The sequence below is a fragment of the Phyllostomus discolor genome, chromosome 8, assembly GCF_004126475.2.
Source record: "Phyllostomus discolor isolate MPI-MPIP mPhyDis1 chromosome 8, mPhyDis1.pri.v3, whole genome shotgun sequence".
Lineage (NCBI taxonomy): Eukaryota > Metazoa > Chordata > Mammalia > Chiroptera > Phyllostomidae > Phyllostomus > Phyllostomus discolor.
Window position 1 is genome coordinate 62,947,337 of NC_040910.2, and position 26,841 is coordinate 62,974,177.

General features: G+C 36.7%; 1 protein-coding gene across 1 annotated transcript in view; it reads left to right on the forward strand.

The window, feature by feature from the left end:
* Positions 1–26,841, forward strand: part of NCOR1 (nuclear receptor corepressor 1) — a 195,159-nt gene that overhangs the window by 80,682 nt on the left and 87,636 nt on the right. The window contains 8 exon segments of the mRNA XM_036032941.1: positions 1,012–1,068; positions 1,595–1,647; positions 4,069–4,135; positions 6,654–6,826; positions 7,674–7,764; positions 9,624–9,802; positions 10,280–10,334; positions 11,476–11,577. Of these exon segments, the coding sequence (XP_035888834.1) occupies positions 1,012–1,068; positions 1,595–1,647; positions 4,069–4,135; positions 6,654–6,826; positions 7,674–7,764; positions 9,624–9,802; positions 10,280–10,334; positions 11,476–11,577 (777 nt within the window).

A 26,841-nucleotide genomic window follows, 5' to 3' on the forward strand; every position in this document is an offset into this window, starting at 1 on the left:
TTTATATATGGGTCCTTTATATATGTTCCTTGGGGTTTCTTGGAATTTGGAAAGTGCATTATACTATTTTGTGCTTCCTTAGTGGTTTAAACATATCTTTTTTCACATAATATAAATAAATATTTGACTCATTGATTGTGATTGATAAATAAGATGAAAAGGGGAATATTTATTTTAAGGGAATGTCTTCCTTTACACTTGGGAAATACTGACTGACAATCCAGTTCCATTTATATTTCCCATCAGAAGCCCTGGAGAGCTCCCTCAGGCAAGTGCAGTGAGGTAGGGTCTGCAGCAGGCCATGAGCCTAACCAGTAATGTTGACCCTATTGGGAGCAAGAGATTTGAGAACCACCGAGACATTTACTAGTTATATAATTGTAGTTTAGATATCCTCAGTATTGAATTTTGTTATATTTCATTTGCCTTTTAAAGGACGATTTCTGTTAGCACTTATTTTACTTTTGAAAATAGCATGCAAAATATATACATGTATAATTCATCATTTACTACTGAGCACTTGAGTAATTCAGACTATTTGCTTCCTCTGTTATTTGGGTTTTCTTGTAACTAGAAAATAACCTTATTATAAGTTGTTTTTCAAAGAGATTAATTTGGCTTATTACCTCAGTAAAGATTGGCAACTTTATGGTGTTATGTGTATTTAAATTTCATTAAAAACCTTATAAGTTGAAGTATTTAGAATGTTTGAGGAGTTCATTTCTAATTGTGGCTCTCTATTCCCTCATCTTAGATTTAATATATGTTTGCTTTAAAGAATTTACCAATTCTTTATGTAGTGCTTTCAATACAGATATTAAGCTTTGACTGAATTTTGAGGGAACTGTGAAAATAAAAATAGTGTTTTAGCCTTTCATGAAAGAAGAATGTTTGGAAGTTAGGATAAATTTAAATATAGACTGGCCTTTAAGTAAATATTATTAAATTGGTAGTGATTTTGCACTAAGGTAATATAATTTTTAATTATGCAATATAATAATGTCTTTGTAGAAAAAAGCAGAAGAAGCTCACAAAATATTTGAAGGTCTTGGCCCAAAAGTTGAACTGGTAAGTAAGAAATTTCTTTTTTGTTTTTTGTTTCTAGTGCTTTATTTTTAGTGGGTTTTTTTGGGATAAGATGGAATATAATCTATTTCTTTTTGGGCAAGAGGAATGTAGCCAGGCAGTAAGCTTGTAATAAAGTTTAAAATAATGGTGCATGAACTTGGTTACCTTTGAAGAAGCATTATCCTGAGCAGCCCTTACTCACTCCAGATAGGAAGAGGAAGAAGTAATAACTAAAATAGAAAGCTCTTTGAATCATACTGTTAGGATGATGATGGTGCTTAACCTTTCTTTGTATTTAAAATTAAAATGAATTAATGTATTCATTATGGGACACAATGAATTTATAAACTTTCTTACAGGAGTGGCATTCATTGTTTAGGGAGAGTTATTCAGGGAACCCAAAAGTCTAGATATTGTGTAGACCCATTAATACTTTATCTAGATTTGCAGCAAAATATAAATTATTTTTGTCTCTTTATAGGCATATGTACAACATTTATATATAAATATTTGATTTATTTTGTAGCCACTTTATAACCAGCCATCAGACACCAAGGTGTACCATGAGAACATCAAGACGTAAGTATTTGTTGTCTCTGGAGTTCTTCAGTTAAAGACCATGTATTCTATAAAGCAATTGTTTTTGTTATGTTATCTTCTGACATATTACTATAATATAGTGTTAGTATGTTTTAGATTTGTGTAATTTGCTGTCGTTTTACTATATGTTATCTTCCTCTGGCTTTTTGGGGGTTGGGGTAACAGCTTTGAGTTTCCGAGGCCAAAAAATGAAATAAATTATTGCATAAAACTAGCTGGTTTTATAATCTGCTAGTAAAAAAAAAGGTGGATACTTAACATTGAAATGGCTTACCTTGAGGCTTGAATTTTTTGCCTCCTGTTTTGTCTTTTTTTCAGTGGAGTACCTGCAAGGCGCATGATGAAGTAAGATAATGAAGCTTTTTCATTTAAGACTAGTGATGACACCGTCCCCCACCAAGCCACATCTGCCATTGCAAAGTAGAAGTGCCACGGATCATTTTATCATTATTCAAAATCCTATTCTAGGGAAATCCCTTCCATGACTCTTGCTATTGACGGTATTTGTAGATCCTTCTGCCATTTAATGTCCTGGTGCCTTGGAAGCGCTCAGTCACCTCACCTGGGTGAGGAGACTGCTCCAGAGTGTAGTTTGCTTAGCCTTGCTCATCCTAGATACCAGGCCTTTATGGATGTGGATTTTGGAATAAGAAAATAAGTAAAAAAGAAAACCTAATTTCTTGATCTGATTGAAGAGAGGAGGTTAGATAGGTATCTTTTAAAAAAATTATTAGACTTTAAGAGAATTTCAGGTGAATTATTCTTAGTTTGTAACAAAAATGTGGTATTTCTACTTTATATGTTCTATTAAGTATAACCAGAAATTATAATTATTTACTAGTACAGTTACTAATGAGCACATTGCTATATATACATTTATCTATATCTTTTTTTTCTTTTAAAAAAATTTCTTACTGAGAGTATGTGCAGTAGTTAACTACTTTGCAGAACTGGTGGCAGATAAAATTTGCATGGTAGTATGCATGAAAAAAATTGAATAATTTTAACTTTTGTTAAAAAAGTGGTTCATAATAAAAGTGATATACTTAGAATTTTTCTGTGAGATGCTACTCTGGTCTTGGCAACCCTTAGGATAGGCAAAACTCGTATAAAATATAACTTGTTTTAGAGTTGTTTAGCTGTTTTAACATTTTTTAAAAGAATAGTGGATAAAATATAGTTGGCTGCTTTTAATGATTTTTTTTTGTTCCCCATAAAGCTTCAGTTATGTTTGTGTTCTGTTCCCCCCCCCCGCCCCCCAATATTAGCTGGAGAGCAGCTGTGTCTGACTTATTTCTTGTTATCTATAATGCTTAACACATTGTCCTGAGCTGGGTTACTGACTGGCTTCTTCATTTAATTCCTAGGAAATACTTTAAATTGTATTTATTGATTGTCATTTGCTTTCGAGTAGCACATAATTACAATTAGAGCAAACTGAATATGTGGTAATGCTTCTATATGTGTGAAATTCTTTGTGAACTATCATTTATTCAGCTGCATGTACCCATTATGAATCATTTAGTAGCTATTCTTTCATCAGCACCATTTGCTTTGTATGAAATAGCAAATGTACCTTTTAATAATTCTTTTCATCTCTTGGCTACTTTCCCATATAGCCAACTCCTGATTGTCCATGCTTATTTGAGTGGAGCCAGTGTCACTATTAGTCCTGAGTGGCAGATAATCCAAAAAATTACTTCTCCTTGCCTTGGCCTTGTATTTATATTTGAATAATCAGCTTGAAATCCTTTCTGGAAGTAGGTGGGGTATAAATATTTATATTTGAACCTGCATGTTATTGTTTTTGAAGGTCACAATGCTTCAGATTTAAGAAGTAAAACTTACATTAAGTTATAAGAGAAGTTATGTGTCTTGTCACATAGCCCTCCATTACTTCTTAGAGTGGATAGTGTTATTTCTATGACTTGAGGAAAATCTTCTGTTTAAAGCAGAAGTCACCTCTCTGTGTTGTATACATTCTTACAGAAGGGAGGTGAGCACCAGTCCTGAGGTCGGGAGGTAACTTAAAAGCATTTCCTTCTCTCCTGCCTCCCCTGCCTCCTTTACTCCAGAGTGTATGAAGATGTTCATATCACCAGGGTTCATAAGAAGAGCTGTGCAATTATAACTTGAAAATAATATTTACCTTATAATTGGATATAATGATTGAAAAGGAACTATTTATATAAAGTCTTGTAGAATGGGAGGAACTTTAGTCAGTTCTAATTATTGCAAAAGTCTTACTTTGCAGGGTGAAAAAATTAAAATTAATTTTGATTACATCATATGTTAAGTGATTTTTGCTTGTTTTCCAGTGTCTGTGAAAAATGAAAGTCAATGCATTATTAAATTGTACTTTTTTTCTTAATGTCATACAACCATATTTTTCTCTTCTAGAAACCAGGTGATGAGGAAAAAACTCATTTTATTTTTTAAAAGAAGAAATCATGCAAGAAAACAAAGGGTGAGGCCCTCCCTATCCTTGTTAACTGAAATTTATACAGCTTTTCCATTCATGCTCATGTAGGCATTCACCTTTCCATTATTGAGAATGATTCTTGATTATATTTAAGAGAAGATTCTGATTTAGATAATAAAAATGATGTGGGTAATATATTATATATTATAAATATACATTTAATTCTGGCAACATTTTGATATCATAATTCACATTTAATATCATTATCAAATTAATTTCTTTGGCGGTCTATGTATAAAATTTTCATCTGGCCAAAATAAAGAACATGGTGAGTAGTTTACAAATGTGATAGAGAAATTGGATGATCTACATTCTCTTAACCCTCAAACAAATGTGGGTAAGTTATGGTCATGCTGATTAGATATTGCTTTTCTCTCATTAGAAACTGGGTCAGCTAAAGTTGAACTTTTTCAAATTCAAATAGTTTGTTTTTCATATTTATTATATGACTTGCAGTCCAAAAGTTTTGTAGGTATAGTCTTCGTGGAAATAAAGTTACAGAAAATATGCCTCTATTCTTATTTTCATAACATGTCTATACTGGTTTTAGAAAAACTTTTGATTTATTTAAATTCAGTTGTTTAGTAAATAAGTGATATTCTTTAATTCACATCGTAAGTGAACTTTGTACCTTATATTTAATGACCTGACAGTTAATGAATTGCAATGATCAAGAGTCAGTAGCTTTTATTTGGTGCATAACTTCTGGTGTTCTAATTGGCCAGTCCAGTCTTTCAGTCTTGAATTCTTTTGTCTGTGTGCCAAGAACATACAAATCTTAGATAAGAAATTAGCTGAAGTATTTTTTTCTATCCAGTAATTTTGTTATAATTATGGTAATTGCTGAATTTGCTGTCTGGTGATGTAAACACAGAAGCACAGATTTTGTTTTCGTACTTCATAGAGTAATAAAGCTTATGTGGTCACTCCCTTTATTAATATTCATTGGCTGTTTGTTCTGTCCCATCATTCTACAAAGGTGAGCAAGATAGCCATATGGTTTTAGCCCATATGTAACTGGGGATAGATAATTGAGCAGGCAATGAACAGTACTGTGATCAAACTGTAGTAAAAGACATTCAAATGACTATGAGCATATAAGAGGGATAGGTAAAACAGCTATGAATCATGAAAGGAAGTTTCCCAGGAAAACTAGTACTCTGTAAACTTGAACAAGCAGAGGGAGCACCTAAATGAAGATGTGAGAAAGAGAGAGAATGTGGCAGGTTCAGAGATAGCTAGGGTTTAGACCAAGCTGCGAGTGTGGTGAGAAGTGAGGCTGCTGGGGGAAGCTAGGGCCAAGTCCTACATAACCCTGGAGGTCTCCTAGGAGACTCTGGATTACATCCTGGGAGTATCTGTTAAGCGTTTGAATTGAGGACATGAAATGTTCAGGTTTGTATTTTAAGAATTTGCATCTGGCTACACTATTAAGAATGTGCCAGGTGGGTAGTAGAAATACTTGAGTGGGGGACCACTTTGTAAAGTATATGATTGTCTAATGACTATACAATACACTGGAAACTAATACAAAATAATATTGAATGTCAACTGTAATTGAAAAATAAAATAAAAGAGTGCATGGGAGCCATTGGGAGGCCCTTTAATCAAATGAGGATTGATGCTAGCCTGTACTGAGGAGGTAGCAGTAGAGATGGAGCAGAGGGGAAGGATAAAAAAGACAAATTGGAGTGGAAAAGAAGTGTTGGGAAGTTGTAGGGGGTGGTATGGAGTGTGAGGAAGATAATTTTCTCTTCTCTAATGCCACTTTTTAAGGTGACCAGTGTTAACAGTACTTCATGAGTCCTTACACTTTTCTTATCCATGTGTCATCAGACATGTACACAGTTCTGTGTGGGAGGGTTCGTCTTTCTTTTCTTTCATATTATAAAATGAGATCATGCATTACTCATTTTTCTAAAAATGTCTTTGATTTCATATCATTTGCTGAATTTTTATCATAAAGTATAACAAATTTCTCTTTTTCAGATTGTCAAAGTGTTTATTATATAACATTATTTATAATAGCAAAAATATGAAAGTAACCAAAGCCTCCATCAATAAAGGAATGATTAAAGTGTGTGTTCTGACACATTGGAAGGATAACAACAAAATGTTAATATAGTTTTCTTTGGGTGATTGGGGTTATGAACTATATATATGTTTTTTAAAAAATATTTTGACAGTGAAGATGTTATCAGAAAAATAATAAAAGTAGCTGATCTGCTACTATTAGTAGCTCATCAGTTCATTGATTAATTTGTGTAGTCTTCATGTTAACTAAAGAAATTCCACCAAAATATGTTCTATATGTCAAACCATTTATAGGCAACGAAGCTCCTTTTCTCTTTCCTCTTTCAGATCGAGGACAGCTTTTCATTCACAATTGAGTTATAGGTCAAATGTACTTTTAACTTAGCCTTAAGAAGTAGCATATACTTTAAAGTATTGGGTTTGTTAGAATCACAGTTTTGTTTATTAATTTGCTACGGGTATTTAATAGGAACAAAAAATCTGCCAACGTTATGATCAGCTAATGGAGGCATGGGAGAAAAAAGTGGACAGAATAGAAAATAATCCTCGGAGGAAAGCTAAAGAAAGCAAAACAAGAGAGTACTATGAAAAGCAGTTTCCGGAAATTCGAAAACAAAGAGAACAGCAAGAAAGATTTCAGCGGTAAGTAGTTTGGTATTTAATGGCTGTACTATGTCCTTTGAATCACACTTTTGATCTTTTACAATATTTATTATTACTTGACTGATCATTAAGAGTGTTTATAAAGAATTTTTGTTTTGAATATGTGTTGGTGAATTTGATATTAATTTTTATATTTAATCATGATGCATCTAAATTTAAGTGAATATTTTGAAATTGTCAGTTCTTAAAAATACTCATTTCTTTGGAAATGACAGTTAATAAGAATAGATTTGAATATTTTGTAGTTTTTCATACCTACCAACGTAGTGAAACAGTATTAAATTGGTTGCTAATTATAAAATTCTTTGATCTTGGAAAGATATTTTATTATTTGTTTTTACTTTTAGAAAACAAGTATTTTGCAAAGGTAAACACTTTAGTGTTTGTCTCCACTGTCTCATGTAAGAGTCATGTAAGCCCTTTTAAACATGAGTAAGTTTTCATGTGGGATGACGGTTGTGTTTTTCTTCCCTTTTAAAAAACATTTGATGTATTTTTCTAAGCCTACTGTTCTGTTCTCTGGAAGGTAGGCAAAGGACTGTTAAATGGTGATGGCACCAATAATTGTGGTTTTCCAGAAGTTTCCCATAAAATAGTTCTGCCATTTAAACTTGGACACGTAACTTTTAAATCTTAATCTCAGCATTTAAATTATTAATTTTACATGATTGAAGCAAATTACTTAAAAGTAAGTTAGGTTTCATCTCTGACTTCTGGTTGTGAAAAAAAATCTTATTCAGAAAAATAATCTATATAAAAGTAATTTCGTTTATATGTCTTCTTTATAAAAGGCCTTTAAATTATATTTATAATTTCTCATATTTAGAGTTGGGCAGAGGGGAGCTGGTCTTTCAGCCACTATTGCTAGAAGTGAGCATGAAATTTCTGAGATTATTGATGGGCTCTCTGAGCAGGAGGTAAGACAATTGATTTAATTTAATTCATTATTTAGGAATTTTAGCTTCACGCCTAAGGAACTAAGGGCTTATTTGTATATTAAGTGAGAGAATATTTAATTTGGACTGTTCCGAAGACTGTGGCTAACCATTGGAGATTTTAAAGAAGGCAATCACGTGATCATATTGGTATTTTACAAATATGGCTTTGGCAACAGGGAGGCTGTTATAAAAATAAGAACTTGAGTTAGGATAACACTGTCAGGTATATATAGGAGGAGACTTATAGGAAAGAGTAATAGAAGGTACAGTGGACAGGACAAGAGTGGTGGGTTAAATATGGGGGTGAGAAAGAAGAGAAATGGAAAGTGACTCCCCTGTTTCTAGGTTAGAGGACAGAGCTGGTAGTGCCATTTCATAAACCAGCAAAAGAGTATATATTTTGCAGATGTTTGTGTATTCACTTGTTGAGATTGGATCTTCAAAGGGTGCTCTTTAGCCAGGTGAGTCTGGCAGAGAGATAGGATATGATGTTAATAAATCAGTGCTGAATAAGAATAAATTTCGGTCCTGAACACTGAGTCTTTGTAGCTAAATGTTCAAACTATCTCTCAAAGTTGTTTCAAAGCCATCGGACCTATTGAGTTTTGCTAGTCTTGATTTTATAATATGGCTTTTTAAAGCCTCATCTGTAAATTCTGAAGGCCTTGTTCATTTGAACATGGTAGTCCCTTAATTAATGATTAAAGACAGTTATCACATTGCTTTATATTTTAAAATCTGTGGCCATAATTCCTGCAATGATGACTAAGTCTGCGTTAAATTTCTTAGCTTGCTTTTTGACCACTTCCATGTAAGCATCTAAAACTAGTATCAGTTCAAGTGATTTCAAACTAATGTCTGCCCCAAACAGTACTTTGGTGTCCAGACTGATTGAGAATTCCTCATAAAAGTATAGACTTTGTAAGAACTTGTAATATTTACTTCTCTGAGGAAAGATTTTAGGGAAAATCCTAGCCTTGCATTGGAATCAATTCTGTAATTTTGTTAAAAGTTTTTTCATGAGAGATTGTGTTTATAAACTTAAACCTTGGGAAAATAAACTGTATAGATGTAAAAGAGTTTTAGTTGCATTTCTAAGGATAATAGTCTTAATTTTTTTTAAGATTTTATTTATTTTTTAGGGAGGGAAGGGAGGGAGAAAAAAGAGAGAGAGGGAGAGAGAAACATCAATGTGAGGTTGCTGGGGGTCATGGCCTGCAACCCAGACATGTACCCTGACTGGGAATCGAACCTGTGACACTTTGATTCGCAGCCCGCACTCAATCCACTGAGCTATGCCAGCCAGGGTGGATAATAGTCTTAAATTTTTAATGGAAAGTTTGCCAAGTATTTAATACTTAAGTGAGTTTAGTTACTTTAAAGTCAATGATCTTAAGATTTTGGTGCCTGTGTGTTTAATTTTGTGTTTATTGTTCTCTAAAATAATGTTAAGATTTGTTCTATAAAATGGTGTTAAGACTTTTAAAAATGAAACCAGATATAATTAAAGTGTTTCAAAGGGTCATTACATTAATGAACTTGACATAACTCTGTTTCTTCTGATTCTAAAATTCCATTATCTGAAGTATCAGCTTTGTTTAAGTAATTGAAGTAATGGATTATTTTTTTAAAAATATGTATACTCTCTGGCTATATATTCATTGAATGGATATTTATTAGATATATGACTAATTACTATATGTTAGATGTTATGGTATGCACCAGTACTGTTAATTACCTGTGTGGGTTTTTCTTTGTTTTTAGTATATAGTAAGACAGTTGGTCTGTGGCCCTCTTCAAATTTTATTTTGTATAAACCACACTTCTTTTTGTTGCAGAATAATGAAAAGCAAATGCGGCAGCTCTCTGTGATCCCACCTATGATGTTTGATGCAGAACAAAGACGGGTCAAGTTCATTAACATGAATGGGCTTATGGAGGATCCCATGAAGGTTTATAAAGATAGGCAGTTTATGAATGTTTGGACTGACCATGAGAAGGAGATCTTTAAGGACAAGTAATTTAAATTTTAAATTATTATCCAATAGAAGTTTACATAAGTTAGTAAAAAAATCTTGGCACTGTTTCGGTATTTGAATGGATACTCTGGAAAGTACAAAATATAAGTTTGACATGATCTTCCTGTAAGCTTATAGATGGAAATATAGGTAACAAATAAGAACTGGAGTTATGAAGTCATGTTAAGAGTATATCCAAACTTGGGTGGTGTCTGAGTCACCTGGGGATGATTTTTAAACAAGTACTGATTTCTGTGCTCTACCATAGACCAGTCTGGCCAGTTCTGATAGATAGTTCCCAGGAATCTGTGCCCTTTAAAAGACTCCAGTGATTTTACAGTTGTTCCTCAGGTTGGCAGCTAGGAATCACTGGGAATTAGCTGGTACATATTTCTATTCTCAAGGCTTTCTTTACCCCTCTTTTTGAGTTGTTAAAATGTTTGTTGTGTGTGTGTATGCCCCCTCCCCTCCCACAGGTTTATCCAGCATCCAAAAAACTTTGGACTAATTGCATCCTACTTGGAAAGGAAGGTAAGAAATGGTTTGCATTGAGAATGTTTATAAGTTTGTGATTATTACTACTTTGAAATGTTATGCTCTAATGCCCAAAAGCAGTTAATGAGAATTGATCTTTGCAAAGGGCTTGCTACAGAAAAGATTTTCATGTGACCGGTATAGTGATATTTGTTATTATTATTTTTATTAAGATATTTTATTGATTATACTATTATAGTTGTCCCATTTTTTCCCTTTGCCCCCCTCCACCTGGTACCCCTTCCCTCTAGGAATCCTGTCCCCCTTAGTTCATTCCATGGGTCATATGTATGAGTTCTTTGGCTTCTCCATTTCCTATACCAGTCTTAACATCTCCTGTCTATTTTGTACCTACCAGTCATGCTTCTTACTCCCTGTACCTTTTCCACCATTTTCCTCTCTCCCCCTCCCTGCTGATAACGCTTCATATGATCTCCAATTCTGTAATTCTGTTCCCATTCTAGTTGTTTGCTTAGTTTGTTTTTGTTTTTTTAGATTCAGTTGTTGATAGTTGTGAGTTTGCTGTCATTTTACTGTTTATAGTTTTGATCTTTTTCTTAGATAAGTCCCTTTAACATTTCATATAATAAGGGCTTGGGTATAGTGATATTTATAATTATGATCACAACTCCTAAGCACAGAACACAGACTAATATGGTCAATGAAAAATGATCTGATATTAACCTATGCGTAATCTACATATAGATTACAATGCTTTTTGAACCTCATTAGGTTTCTAATTAAAATATCAGGATCCTGATTTTCTCTGAATTTTTTTTTCACAGTGAGTTGAATGTAGTGTTTTGGGGCAACATATTGAAGAGACATTTCAAATGTTTACATATATACAGGAAGAAAGGGAATTTAGTTATTGGTTAATTAAAAAGTTCTTGAATGTTTCTGATATTTTTTCTGATATTGTTACTGGTAGTTTTTTACATCATTTGGATTGCCCATTAAAGTAGTAGACATAATATGTAGAATTTTAGAGACTAGCTATGCTTTAAAATGCTAGTCATGTGTGTTTCTTCTCAATTTGTACTTTGATAACCAGAGGTTTTCCTTGAAATTGTTACTTGATTTTTTAAACACTTGATTCATTGGATCCTCAAACAGATATATTTTTTTACTTATATAGAGTGTTCCCGATTGTGTTTTATATTACTACTTAACCAAGAAAAATGAGAATTATAAAGCCCTAGTAAGAAGGAATTATGGAAAACGCCGAGGAAGAAACCAGGTGTGTTTTTTAAAAGGTTTTTTTTTTTTTAAATTTTATTTACTTATTTTTAGAGAGGAAAGGGAGGGAGAAAGAGAGAGAGAGAGAAACATCAATGTGTGGTTGCTGGGGTCGTGGCCTGCAACCCAGGCATGTGCCCTGACTGGGAATCTAACCTGTGATGCTTTGGTTCACAGCCTGCACTCAGTCCACTGAGCTGTGCCAGTCAGGGCTGAAACCAGGTGTGTTTTAATACTATATGGAAGATGTGTCAGGGTTGGTGTAAAAATGAAGATACATTTGATATGACAGGAGCTTTGTATTTAATCATGTGTACCTTAGGGATTGGCGTTTTTGTTAAATTAATTAGGATATTGTGAACATGGTATGATCTTTCTGAAGTTAATATATGTAATTTTTCATATTTTCTATTTGGAATGTTTTTTAAGTTTCTATTAATGAGAAAAGTTTTATATTTCCATGTTATCTAAATTGTGCATGTCAATGTTAACAATAATAATGTAATTAAATACCAGACATTTAACCACCTTATTTAATATGTCATCTTTACCAGTCCTTTTGTCTGAGGAGGGGACAGGTAGGTAAGGTAAGGAAATATAGCATGGTAATGACATTATGGAATTGTGTGCTGAAATACATAGGGCCTTATTTTGTTTTAGATTAACTTCATTTTGGGAATTTATGTAGTTTAAGTCTTAAAAAACACTTGACCTAAAAAGATAGTTTTTAATACAATGTAGCATATGTTTTTACAGTTGCAGCACAGTTACTTCTTCCAAACTAGCTACTCAGCAGCTGTCATAGCTCATGTATGCTTTACCATTGAGACTACTGGGATAACACAATCACCTGTTACCTTCCACACCCAGATACAAGTGGCAGCATGGAATTGTATGTATGAACTTGGACAGCTGCTGACTGTTTATTAGCATTTCTGAATTTTTTTTTGTTTCAGTACATGGCTACCATTTCTTCCCTTGGTTTCTTTGGTCATGAGATGCAAGTTTTTTGACACAGTTTTAAAAATTATTTATAGTATAACTTCTTATGTTTTCTGGGTCATTGTTTCTTATCACTTCACTTCATGAGATGTGATTACATATTCTTTGAAAACCGTATTTATTGATAAAAAATACAGGGAGTAATTTCTGAGTCAGCTGTGTAAATTGCTGCTAGAGGCTGAGTCACTGAGATGATCTTGACATGTGTTTTCAGTGGGTTGGTGAGGGAGTGAAAAGTAAGATTATAGTGAGTTGAAGGGGATATAGAAGGTATGGAAGTGGCAATAGTATAAGTGTAGCCTTGTTTGTAAGATCTGCTTATAAAAGGCACATGGGTGGCAGGGCTGATGGGGATCAAAAGAGAGGAAAGGAGCATGATGTACATTGTTGGGACCAGTCGTGTAGAGAAAGAGATGGATGATTGTAGAGCTCTGTTAAGGTTTACAAATTCTAGGACAGCAAATTGAATGTTGATAGTGAGGCAGCAAATACTGTTCTACTAATGGAATCGGGGCTTTTCCCTTGTTTCACACAGGCTAAGTGGAACCAGGGTCCTTTACCTGACATTCTTGAGTTCAATTATGTTTTAAACAAGTTTCTACTATAGATTTTTAAAAATAGCTTTATTCCTAATTACTAGTATTTATAACTTTAATTTCATTTTTAGAAATTATCTATCTTACTGTTCAATTTTTGTCACCCCAGATAATGTAAAGGGATAATTTGATATTTATTATTTCTTACATTTGCTGAATTAGCAGTCTCATGCTTGTGATGATAGAGGAGAAAGCTCTAGTAGGAAGTTTTGTGTGATAGGGAATGTCTCTGTTAACTCTGAAACATTTGTCTTCTGAAGTTATTTGGGTTATAAACCATTTTTCTTTTCTCTGGAACACTTGCCCATGTTAGATTTCAGCCATATTAGTGTTTTCCTGTGCACATTCTTGTTCTTTGTGACAGTACCCTTAGCACATCCCCAGTGCATTTGCCAAACTGAGATTTTTCATATGTATCCTCACCTTGACTTGACCCTTAGGTTGTTTGCTCCCAGGTAGGTTCAGTTTTGGTTTGGTTGGCCTTCCCAATGGTCTAGTCCTGCCCACATTCACTTTTAGATTACCTTGAAGATTGTACCTTTAGTTTTATAGTTTTCTGGTTGTTTCACTGGGAGCTTGTGAAAGGAGGGGGTTAAATGATGGACTTATACCACCATTACAGACCAAAATAATCTTATTTCTGTTTCTGTTTTCCTCTCCCAGATTTTTTAAAAAATATTTTTATTGATTATGCTATTACAGTTTTCCCAATTATTCCTTCTCTGTCCTCCTTCCGCCCTGTCCCTCCCAACCCTCCAGCATTCCCCCCTTTTAGTTCATGTCCATGGGTTGTACATATAAGTTCTTTGAGTCCTCTCCCCATCTATCTTATGCCTGCTAACCATGTTTCTTCTTCCCTGTACCTTTTCCCGCCATTCCTCCCTCTCCTTCCCCCTAACCCCCCCCGCCCCACTGCCAACATACACAACACACTGAAATCCCTCTGTGTGATGTCCATTTCTCTGATTCTGTTCCTATTCTGGTGGTTTGCTTAATTTTTGTTTTCATTGTTTTTCTTTTCTTTTAGGTTCGTTTGTTGATAGTTGTGAGTTTGTTATTTTACTGTTCATAGTTTTGACCTTTTTCTTAGATAAGTCCCTTTAACAGTTCATATACTAAGGGCTTAGTAATGATGAACTCCTTTAACTTGACCTTATCTGGGAAGCTCTATATCTGCCCTTGCATTCTAAATGAAAGCTTTGATGGGTAGAGCAATCTTGGATGTAGGGCCTTGCCTTTCATGACTTGGAACACTTCTTTCCAGCCCCTTCTTGCCTGCAAGGTTTCTTTTGAGAAATCAGCTGATAGTCTTATGGGAACTCCTTTGTAAGTAACTCTCTCTTTTCCTCTTGCTTCTTTTAGGATTTTCTCTTTATGTTTCATCTTGGGTAACTTAAATGATGATGTGCCTTGGTGTGTTCCTCTTTGGGTCCAACTTCTTTGGAACGCTCTGGGCTTCCTGGACTTCCTGGAAGTCTATTTCCTTCTCCAGATTGGGAAAGTTTTCCTTCATTATTTGTCCAAATAAGTTTTCAATTTCTTGCTGTTCTTCTCCTTCTGGCACCCCTATAATTTGGATATTGGAACATTTCAGGTTGTCCCAGAGGTTTGTAAGAGTCTCTTTACTTTTTCAAATTCTTGTTTCTTCATTTTGTTCTGGATGGATGTTTATTTATTTTTTTTTGTTCCAAATTGTTGCTTTTATTCCTGGTTTCCTTCCTGTCACTGTTGGTTCCCTGAACATTCTGCTTTATTTCACTTTAGGTATCCTTCATTTGTTTTTTAATTTTTCAACTAACCTCAGCCAGATCTGTGAGCATTTTGATTACCAGGGCTTTAAATTCCCCATCAGATAGGTTGGTGATCTCCTCCTTGTTTAGCTCTCTTTCGGAGGCTTTACTCTGTTCTTTCATTTGCGCCATATTTCATTGTTTTGGTGGAGCTGATAGGTTGTAAGGGGGAGGGGCCTTAGGTATTCACCTAGGCAGGGCAACTCTCTTTGCTCTGCTGCAAGCTGCCTGTGGGGGTGGGGGACAGAGAGGGAACAGTGCTGCTTGCCTGCTCATCTCTAGTGCCCTTTTCAATGGACTCTGGTGTGAGACTGGGAGTTTCTCCTACTGCTGCAGCCACCATAGCCCACAGTCACCTCTAAGGGGGGGGAGGTCCCCTTAAGTGAGCCTCTCCTGGACAGCCCGCCCAGCCTGGCAGCCAGCCCCACCCCCAAGGTCTGCCGCATCTCTGCGGTTTTTCTGCTTTAAGGGTCTGGTTGTTCTGGTTGATTTTTTCTTTAATTCCTTGGTTGTCAGAGTTCCATGCAATTTGATTTTCTGGTGCTTTTGATTGTTTATTGATTTCAGATTGGTTGTTATCCCCCTTTGGGTTGTGCTAAGAAGTGAAGGGTCTCTACCTACCTCCATCTTATTTCTGTTTCTTAATTGCTTGTGTATTTCATTTCATTTGTGTCAAAATAGATAGACAGTTTTTTCAGAAATTATGTGGTGTTAGTTTAATATAGACCTGAATGACATTAGCGCTGATACTGAATGGGAAGAGAAGCCATTGGACTTTTGAGCAGAGAGGAATATCAGATTTAGTTGCAACAGGGTTATTCTGGCTGCTCTATTGAGCCTAGCTTGTGAAGCAAGGGAAGAAACAGGGAGAACAGGTAGGAGATTAGTTTAATAATCCTAGTGTCTTGGAGTAAGTTACAGTGGGGGAGGTGAGGAGAACTGATCTGTTTCTGGATATATATTTAAAGGTAAGGCCAGTAGGCTTTGCTGATGGATTGATTGTGGGAGAATGTGAGAGAAACAATTACTAAAGATAATCCAGGTTTTGGACTATGGAGGTGCCATTTACTGTGGTAGCCATGACTGAAGGAAGAGCAGATTTTGGGGGGGAAATGGGACATACTAAATTTCAAATACCCATCAGATGTCCAAGTGGAGATCTAGAATACACAGTTAGATATGTAAGTCTGGAGTTTAGGGAAAAGATCTGGTTTGGAAATAATAGAATTTCCTATATAGAAAGAAAAAAGTTCAGAAACACTTTTTTAAACATCTAGTTATAAGTTAAGAACTTCTGCATTCATGTTACTTGATTTTATTGTATGTTTTTTTTGTTTTACTCTGGTGGATATATCATAGAGATCCAACTAATTTGAAAATCACTTTACTTATTTATTATCCAGTCAAGTTTGAATCACTGGGAATTACCTCAGGTAATCCCAGAGTGATTAAAACAAATTTATTTCCAGACGGTAGAATTTTGCTGAAGTTCTGCTTGATTCATTCAGTTTTTTATTGTTTTTCTCATCCCCCATTCCCATCCTGTTACCCATAGGAAGTAATTTTTACTTGGTCAGTGAATTTGTAATATGCTATTGACTGAGTGATTCCAAGTTTGTGACCTTTGATTTTTAACCTATTATTGCCATAGGGTACCTTGCATATTGTTTACTATAAAAACCAGTTTTAATGTTAGATCATAGGAAATTGAGACATATAATCATGTTTTTGTTAAAATTGTGTTCAGAGATCATTGTTGGCAAACATTTGGACTCTTTTCTCAAAATGCTGTTACATACTACCCAGCCTACTTTTGCATTCAACTAACTAGCTTGTTCCCATGATGAGAACAAGTGTGGTTCATTATAAATTTTAGTTGAAGCCATGAAGACATATCAAAGATTGGAAGCCAAAAACTACCCAGTACTAATTTTTGGGATCTAGAATTATAAATAATAGGCCAAGCAGTAATTTGATTCTATGTGTAACATTTTGTTAGAAGTAAGAATTTCTTCTTACTTTCCAGCATAAATTCTCATTTAATAAGCCTGCCACCCATTGCATAATCTTGCCCTTTTTTTGTCATAGAGTAATAGACCATATAGGTGTGGGTTTATTTTTTGTTTCTCTCTTCTGTTCCATTGATCTATGTGTCTGTTTTTATGGTAATACCGGCTGCTTTGATTACTATAGACTGGCAATATAGTTTGATATCAGGTAGCATAATACCTCCAGCTTTGTTCCTTCTCAAGTTTACTTGGGCTATTTTGGGGACTTTCATTGTTCTATATAAATTTTAGGATTATTTGTTCTAGTTCTGTGAAACATGCCAGTGGCATTTTGATAGAGATTTCATTGCTTTGGTAGTATGGACATTTTAACAATGTTAATTCTTTCTGTCCATGAGTATGATACATGCTTCCATTTATTTGTGTCTCCTTCAGTTTTCTTAATTTCTCTTTCTGATAGTTTGTTACTGTTGTATAACAATGCAACCAATTCCTGAATATTAATTTTGTATCCTGCTACATTAATGGATTCATTTATCAGTTCTAATAGTTATTTGGTAGAATCTTTAGGATTCTCTATATACTGTATCTTGTCATGTACAAATGACTGTTTTTCTTCTTTCCATTTTGGATGCTTTTTATTTATTTTTCTTGTCTGATTGCTGTGACTAGGCTTTCAATGCTATTTTGAATAAAAGCAATGAAAGTGGACAACCTTGTTGTTGAGGAGAGCCCCCAAAGCCTAAGTTCAGGATTAATTTTGAAAAACTGACACATAGCCTCATTTAAATTCTTAAGAGCTTTAATAGGAAGAACTTACATACACAGATAAAGCAGCTGCTCCCACTGGTGGTGGACTGGGAAGAATCAACACCCCTTCTAGTAGGGTCCTTTTTAAATTGGGTTCATAGTAGGGGTTAATAATAAAACCAGATGGCCAGTAGTTGTGTAGACCTCCTGAGAGAACAATATATTACTAAATTAAAATAAAAGTTAAAAGATAACATCAGGCAGTTACTATATTTTATACATATATTCATTAACCTCCTTCCTGGGGTCGTGACCTTTGTCTTTGGGCAGCATTCTGGCTTCCTGGGTGGTTAGCCAAGTGTGAGGTTGCAGAGAGTTCAACATTGCTCAGACTCCTTTGCTGCTGGAACCACATTGCATCTCTAAAGGGAGGTCCTCTTCACTTGTCTGATTCCTGATATTTTTTTAAAGAGATTTTATTATTTTTTTAGGCAGAGAGGAAGGGAGGGAGAAGGAGAGGAAAAGAAGCATTAATGTGTGGTTGTCTCTCATGCACCCCCTACTGGCGACCTGGCCCACAACCCAGGCATGTGCCCTGACTGGGAATTGAAATGGTGACCCTTTGGTTTGCAGGCTGACAATGAATCCACTGAGCTCACCAGCCAGGGCTGTTTCTGATAAGGAAAACACTTTTAGCTTTTGCCCTGTTGAGTATGATGTTATCTGTGGGTTTGTCATATATGACCTTTATTTATGTTGAGGTATCTTTCCTCTGTTCTCACTTTGAGAGAGTTTTTATCATAAATGAGTGTTGGATTTTTTCAAATGCTTTTCCACATCTATTTGTGATCATCGATATGATCATATGATTTTTATCCTTCATTTTATTTATGTGGTATATCACATTAATTGACTTGTGGCTATTGAACCAAACTTTTCCCCAGTGGGATTGATCATGGTCTATGATCTGTTTAATGTGTTGCTGAATTGTTTAGTTATATTTTTGGAGGATGTTTTTATATTTGTGTTTATCTGGGGTAATTACTATTACCTTTCTTGCCTTCATGATGGTGTTTCTTGGTGATTGAGAGCTTATACTCATCAGGAAAGCTCTTGGTTTAAAGGCATTAATAATTAATATATTTTGATAAGATCAGCATATTTTCTATTTACTGCTTGAAGTACGTCTTAAGGAAAAAGTTAGTGGCTAAAGCAGTACTGTTTTCTTTCTGCTTCCTGTACACTTTTAGTTAACTATGTTATCAGTGGAAAACGAGGTCTTGCGGTATCACGAGGAGAAGAATGTCCTGAGACTTACATTGGAGGGTTGCTTTATTGATGATGTAAAATTAAGGAGGTTCCTTTCCTGACTTCCCAATGTTTTATCTCAGTTAGTCCTGCCATGGGAAAAGTCCAACCTTGTATTCAGTAAGTCCAGAGGCCACCACCCAGAGTTTCTGTTCCATATTAAAGTCCAGCCCAGTCCAGCATCCGGCTAGCTTAGTGTATGTTCCCAGTTGCAGCCCATTGCTCTGCTGTGGTGATCAGCCACACCTCTGGAGATTGTGTGTGGAGTTTGCATGGCCATGGGCCATATGGCCGCTAGGGCCACATGACCATGGAGAAGAACAGTAGTGTATACTGTGTGAGTACAAGTCATCGGGCAAAGGAGAGAGAGAGCTTCTTTGTTCCTCTGGAATTATATTAACTTAGGCTTGGGAACAACCAAGTGCTTTTTTCAAGATCACTAATCAAATTCCCAAGCTTTTCAGGCTTTGGATGGGTTTACAGCCCCTAGTTAGACTGAGAGACTTCTATGATCCAATACCTCCTCCTGCATCCCCCCAGTGGTATTTAACTAATTATTAGCAGGAAAGGGGAGCAGAGAATTCGACATTGAACTTAATAAGCTGGGGAGCATAAGCATGCTTGCTTAGTTAGGAAGCTGAATCTTTAAACCCCAGGGGATTACAGCATTGCTCCATTAAGGGAATTGCCACTCCTTCCTTCTCCCTGGATTGTTGCTGGTGTGCAGGAGGAAGGGCTGGATCAGAGGCCTGTCAGTGTAACTAAGAGGTATAAACTCATCCAAAGCCTACAAAAGCTTGGGAATTTGGTGATTTTGAAAATGCTTTTGGTTATAATGTCAGGGGAACAAAGAAGCGTGCATGCACATGCTCTCTGGCCCTCTCCCCCATGACCCGCACTCTCACTGTGCCCTTGCACATCCTCCTTTCATAGTCATGTGATCTTAGCAGCCACGTGGGCCATGGCTTTATGGCTCTCTGGGTAGGCTCCAGGAGGGAGCCGGAATATGGCAGCATAGCAAAGGGCTGCAGCTAGAAACACACACTAAGTAAGCTAGCAGGATGTTCAACTGGACTGTAATATAATACGGAGTAGAAACTCTGGGCAGTGGCCTTCATCCTGGCCCCACTGAAGACAAGGTTGGATCTTTTCCATGGTGAGATGGATGGAGATGGGACACTGCAGAGTCAGGAGGGTAACCTCCTTAATTTTACATCATCAGTAAAATTTACCACGGAGCCCCATTCTCCTGTGTGGGTCTCAAGAAATTCTTTTCCTCACAAGAATCCCACTTCTGTTTTCACTGATAAGAACTGTAGCTGCTTGTTCTTAAATTTAGTCTTAGCTCTTTTTTTGATAACTTCAGTGTCTGAGGAGTCGGAATTTGTTTATCTGTTTTGTAAAGGTGAACATTTTAATAAATACAAATATAATATGTATATGAGTGTTAGATACTCAATTAAATACAATAGTAATAAATCTCAACATAAACTATTTTTAATGTTACCGTAGAGGACTCTCCCGAAATTGACCTTGTTCTTCTTTATCATTATGAAACACATATAACTTTCATGTTTTTCATTTTGTTTTATAATGTGTTCTTGTACCTATAGTGAATACCCTGTTGTTTGGCAGAAATACTTCATATTATAAGAACCTCCCTAACAGAATGAAAGTTTTTTATTCACTATCAGTTATTGGGTTTAAGGAAGAAGAAACCTAGATACCAAGCACTGGGCATGCCAGCCAGTAAAGGCTTGGGTGATGTAACCTGAAACTTCCATCCTAGACCATGGGGAATGTCTCTTTATGGATTTGCCTGAAAGAAAAGCAATTCCAGCCACTTCTTGTTCAAACTGTTACAGGCCCAATGTTCATGTGCCAGATGCTACTAAAGAAAGGCGAATGTTTGATAGGTCAGAATTTGGGACACGGGAAGTTTTATTGATAAGACAAGGTCTAGCTGGACAAGGTGGGGGAACTAATGATCAAATCCATTTTAAGAGAGTCTGGAATCCAGGCACCCTTTATTGGTAAGGGAAGGAGGGAGGAGGCGTGAGGCAAAGGTGGGTGCTGGCCATAGATAGGTAGGCAGCAAAAGGGATCTGAGGAAGACTGCGAAATTTCTTATTCCCTTTCTTCCTGTTTGGTCCATTGATCCCCACTGATCTGAGTCCTATTGTGGAGACTCCTGTATATCTTTGAAAAACACTCATTACTTCGTGCGTATTTTCCCGTGTCTTTGCTGACCAGTAGCTGCTCCAGCCTCAAGCAGAATTCCTGTAGTTAATTAGCATAACTTACAGCAGGAACTATTGGCCTGCTTAGCCTGCAGGCCATCAGAGAGAGGAAACATTTCATTTTTGTAAAAAAGCAGAGGTTATTCCTTACTTTAATGCCAGTGGCAGTCATTCAGTGGGTCTTAATGCTTATCACCTAAAGATAAGTGCTGGCTGCACTCTCTGGCCTCCTTAGCACTCCCTTTCTCTTCACTGTCACCTAGTCAGTGTGGTCCTGCAGGATGGAGTGTAAGAGTTTCTGCTTTGGAGGTGTCATACATTTCTATAGTCTCTGTCCAGCAACTCCATGAGTTTCTTTAGATCATTTTTACACCCTCTGAAGAACTATGAGCTGTGTTTCAGAAGGGATCCTTTTTAATTTTCCCGTTGATTGGTTGATGCAGGTGCTGCAGTTACATCTCAGTTCCCAGCACTATGGCAGGTAGAGTAAAGTCAGCTGTTTGCTGGGTGTCAGTGGGGAACTGGTGGAATTGTTTCCCTTCTTCAGAACTATGGTTTGCATCAGATAAAACCATTAGTGGAATAAACTTATACAGTCCAAGTGTGAGGGAACAGTGAACCTCTTTACTTACCTTCTGCTGAGTTGATACCTCCCCATTATTTCTTAGAGCTGCAAACCATTTTCCGGGTTACACATCCTACTTGCTAGGCAAAGGGCAGTGTTTGCCATTGGGGTGCTATTTCGTTGGTTCAGAATGATGGATGCTGCATTTGTGGTGCAGGTGAAGTTATCAATATTTGAAATAGGTCTTGTGACCACTGCGATGTGATAGGGACTCAGACATGAATAAAACATCCCAGTCTGTAAAGCAGATCTAGTCATGGTTGGAGAGTATACATTTGAAAAATCTGGTTTCTTAGTTTTTTTCTAATTTTCAATATAAGGAACATCCAAACCTGTAAGAAATCTTATGAGTTTGAGCAAAACTATCAGCAATTCGAGGAAGCAAAACCTCAATGGATTGACAAAATGTTCCAGAGAAATAACAGTTTTGCACCTTATTTTATATGTTACAATCAAAAGAGAAGACCTACTTAGGTCACATGAAATTCATTGGTGATATATTAGGGAGGTGGGGGGAAGTAAAGCAGGGAAATTGAATAAAAGGAATTGAATACAAAAAGTAAAATGATAGACACATACTTCTTTTACGGAGGTGGATAATGGATAGTTAACAGTCAACACAACAGGATAACAGCACTGAGGGGACTTGTGGTTTCAGCTCTGGTGCTGTGCTTGTGCTTTGAGGGGTTTAGGAAAGAAAATTTGACGCTCCAAAGGTGTATGTTAGTGTAGATGCAAAAAGACAATAGACAGGCTCAGTTAAGGTAAAGATCGACTTTTGACAGAGAAGATTCTAGCCTAGGACATAACTGCCCATGACTTGCTTTTATGTAAAAAGTTTTAATTTCAGACCATCCTTTGTGCTTACTTTGAGTTTGTAAGGCCACCATGCAGGCCTCCCTGAGGTGTTCAGGGTTAGTATGTGGCCCCTTTTCACTCACAAGGGTGAATTATAAATATTCAAGATGAAATGGTAATGGGCAGTTAGCCAGTGTGAAAAATTGGGAAGGTCACATAAAACAAATGAGGGAATGATGGTATTGAAACAATTTAGCTGGGGCTCCAGGTGGAAAGTTGAGGCAGATTTTCCTGATGGGCCATGATATTTTCATGGAATAAAGGGATCAAAGGCATTGACATACATGTTGAAATCTGAAGAATAATAGCCAGGCATAATGAACCATGTGATAAAACCATCTCTGTTCTTGGGAGTATTTGAGAATTCAATATGTAACACAAAAAGAGGAACAAAGGGATCATAGGTAAGTTTTATAAAATCTAACAAAGCAAGTATTTTTAAAATACTACATTTTAGCAGTGTCCTGGGAGTGGTAGTAAGGAACACCAAAAATACAGGTTCGTCTTTCCACCGTGGTTGGAAGAAGGCATAATGTGGGACCTGTTGTGGAGTGGTCAGGAAGGCCTTTGTTATCTTAAGAAAAGAGCTAGATTTTACTTTTGGTAGTAGGTAAAAGACTTTGAGATGGTATTAAGAATTAAGGAACATTTTACTGCAAATAAGTAGGTACTTCATATCTGGTGAAAGGCACAGGTAAGTGGACACAGGTGGTTATTTTTTGAGGCAAGATTGACATTAACCTGGATCAGCACGAAATATTTAGGTGAGAGGGCAACAACTTTTCAATTAACCAGAATAAAGGAATTTGATTTTTGCTATGCCTAACACATGGTAGATACTTCCATGGTCCCAATGTTATGCTAGGAAATGGAGATACTTAGATGATTAGTGTTGAGTCCTCATGTTCCTGGACAGGGACCAGATTGGAGTGAGTCTGCCTAGGGCTGGCCTGTAGCATATGGGTTCTTGCCTTTGTGCAGGAAAGATTTCACAAGATGAGTCCAGGCAATTCTGAGAGTGCATTTATTAAAGTTGGGGACAGGGAAACAAATGAAAGACTTAAGACAGAAGAAGCAATGGGAGAGCCCAGGTGGTGTTCTGCTTTGGCTGCCTTAGAAACTTTGTAGAAAAAAAGTGAGCCAAGGCAGGGCTGCTGTTAGCTCGCTAAAAAGTCAGTGAAAAAGGAGCCTCAGAGACAGGTTCAGGGGGTTCATCTGGGTTGAGCTGCCACTGCCTGCTGCTCCACTGGTTGCAAGTCATGGGGACCTTTAGAGTTTAGAAGAAAAGAAAGCAAAAGTATACTAAAAAGTGAGATTTGAGCAGGAGTGTTCCAAGGGGTTTGCACACTGGCTTCCTTTGTCTGGAGGATTTTTATCTTTTCTTTTGGTGAGAATCTTAGGGGAGGTCTTAGGTGAGGGTTTCAGCAGAATACTCATCAGCTTTCCAAGTATGTTCTTTAATGTGCTGATGCATCAAAATGAGTGTGTAGGGAAGTTTGGGATCATTCTCTAGTAGCTTTACTGCTTTACTTTTATCTGGAACTGTCTGGCTCTAATACATGTTTTGTTTTGTTTTGGTCTTTATTTCCCAACTTCATCCATCCTTTGGTTTTGGCTGGCATAAATGGCACTAATTTGGTGTCTATTACCTATCTCACTTGACTAGCATGATTTAAACTATTAGGGAGGAGAGGTAAAAACCTCTTCTTGGTTAGGGAAGATAAGGTGTTGCGATTCATTAGCTGCTTGCAAATTCATCAAATTGTTTGATCTAGTGTAATCATCTTGTCACAGTTCCTCATTCCACTAGCCAAGGGATTTTCATAGCTTCTTACCATCCTGCCTCACTCGTTCGTTATGAGATTATAACACAGTGAGCCTGGTAGACCCTAATAACCCGATACTATACCACCCTGTGATAAGTGCTTCAAGCTGATGTGGACATGCAAGGGAAAGGTGGAGAGACAGGGCCTGCAGCTTCTGTGGAAATCTAGAAAAGCCTCACAGGAGATGTAGCATTTTGAACTAAATCTCACTGGATGTGTAAGGGTTTTCTAGCAAGGAAGGAATTTTCTAGGCAAGGGTGTTCCCTTGCCTAGAAAATGGTGGGTGTTTTATGTGACTCTAGAGCAGCAAACAATGTAGAAAGGTAGGAGGATTGAAAAGAGGTACACATGTTGTTACCAGACAGGAGCCTGGCTCATAGTGGGTCTGCCTAGGGCCAGCAGGTAGGGCCATGGGTTCTTGACTTTGTGTAGGAAAGATTTCACAATGTGAGTCTAGGTGACTATAAGGGTACAATTTTTAAACCTGGGAATGGTAAAACAAGGAAGTGCTTAGCATAAAAGAAGCAACAGGAGAGCCTAGGCTCGGCTGACTTAGCTCACTGGGAAGCCAGAGAAAAGGGGGCCTTGGGGGACAGCTTCAGGAGATTAACCAGGGACAAGCTGCAGCAGTCCATTGCCCCTGCTGATTGAAAGTCTTGAGGTCCCTGTTGAGTTTAGGAGATGTGTACCTGTGGGGGAAGAAGTGAGGGTAGAAGAGGGGAAAGGGAATGGCATGGACTACTCCCCAGAGGGATAAAGTGCACTGGTTCCTTTGTCTTGAGGCTTTTATCTCTCTCATAGGCAGGAATTTTAGGGGAGGTCTCAGGGGAGAGTTTCAGTAGAACATTAATCAGTTCTCCATGTGTGCCCTTTCAGGGTTCTGGTCTCCACTGATTGGTTAGTGACAGGGTATCCTTTAGTCATTGCAGCTGGTCCTGGCATTGCCCACATGGTTTTGCTGCTTTTCTGGGCCTGGAGCTGAAATATAACTGAGGCCTAGATGTTATTTCTACAGAGGTGACCTTCTGTATCTGGCTGTAAATTGCTTGGTCAATTTATTCAGCGCTCTGTCTCTCTCAGTTTCCCTATTCTACTTGCCAAGGAATTTTCCTCAGTGGGGCATAGGCTGTGTGCTGTGATGATGAGTTGGAATTCCATTCTAATTAATTTAGACAGCCTTGATTTCTGAATTAAATACAAATAATAATGCTCAACACAAACTTAATTTTACTTTTTTCTTTGAAAGTCACAATTTTAGGAAGTGAGATGTTAATACTCTTACTCTCTTTCAATCTTTGTTCATATACATATTTTCAATTACATAGTTGGAATTACAGCTTAGAAATATTTGTGCTGTACTTTTCACCTTTATTATATCCTTAACTATTTGTCTTTATAATGACCATAGCTATCTGCTATTCCATTAAATCAATGTTCCTCCCAAAGAGTAAAAGCATAAAGATGTTTCTTTTAGTGTTATCCATATGATAAAAAAAAATTGAGAACATAGTAAATATCGAATATTAGAGGGATAGTTTGATAAATTATAGGTTATCATATTTTTAAGGTAGAGTTGAAATGCTTGAATAACAGATTAAATGTAAGAGTTAACAAAGAGAGAGAACTGACATGAGATTTTTTTTTTCTCCATATCTGAGGACATTTCTTCATTGCTTTTAGAGGGAGTGGAAGGGGGAGAGAAAGAAACATCAGATGTGAGAGAGAACATACATTGGTTGCACCCCATAGGCTCCCTGAACAGGGATTGAGCCCACAACATAGGTGTGTGCCCTGACCAGGAATCAAACCCGCAACCTTTTGATGTACGGGACAATGCTCTAACCTCCTGAGCCACACCAGCCAGGGCCCAACCTCAGATTTCTAAGTAAAATCCAACATTTTTCACTTCCCTGATAAGTTCAAACACTATGGGCATTTGTGCTTGTGTATGTGTGACCTTTTAAACAAAATATTGAGAATATATTAAAGAGCATTAGACTAATTTCTTTAATGATTTTTAATTTATTTTTTAGAGATGGGGCTGGGGAGGGAGAAAGACAGGGAGAGAAAAATATTGACTTGCAAGAGAAACATAGATCTTTGCCACTTATATGCACCCATCCAGGAACCTGGTCTGCAACCCAGGCATGTGCCCTGACAGGAAATCGAACTGGCTGCCTTTTGGTTCACAGGCTGGTACTCAGCCCACTGGGCCATACCAGCCAGGACTAGACTAATTTTTAATACATCATCTCTAATTA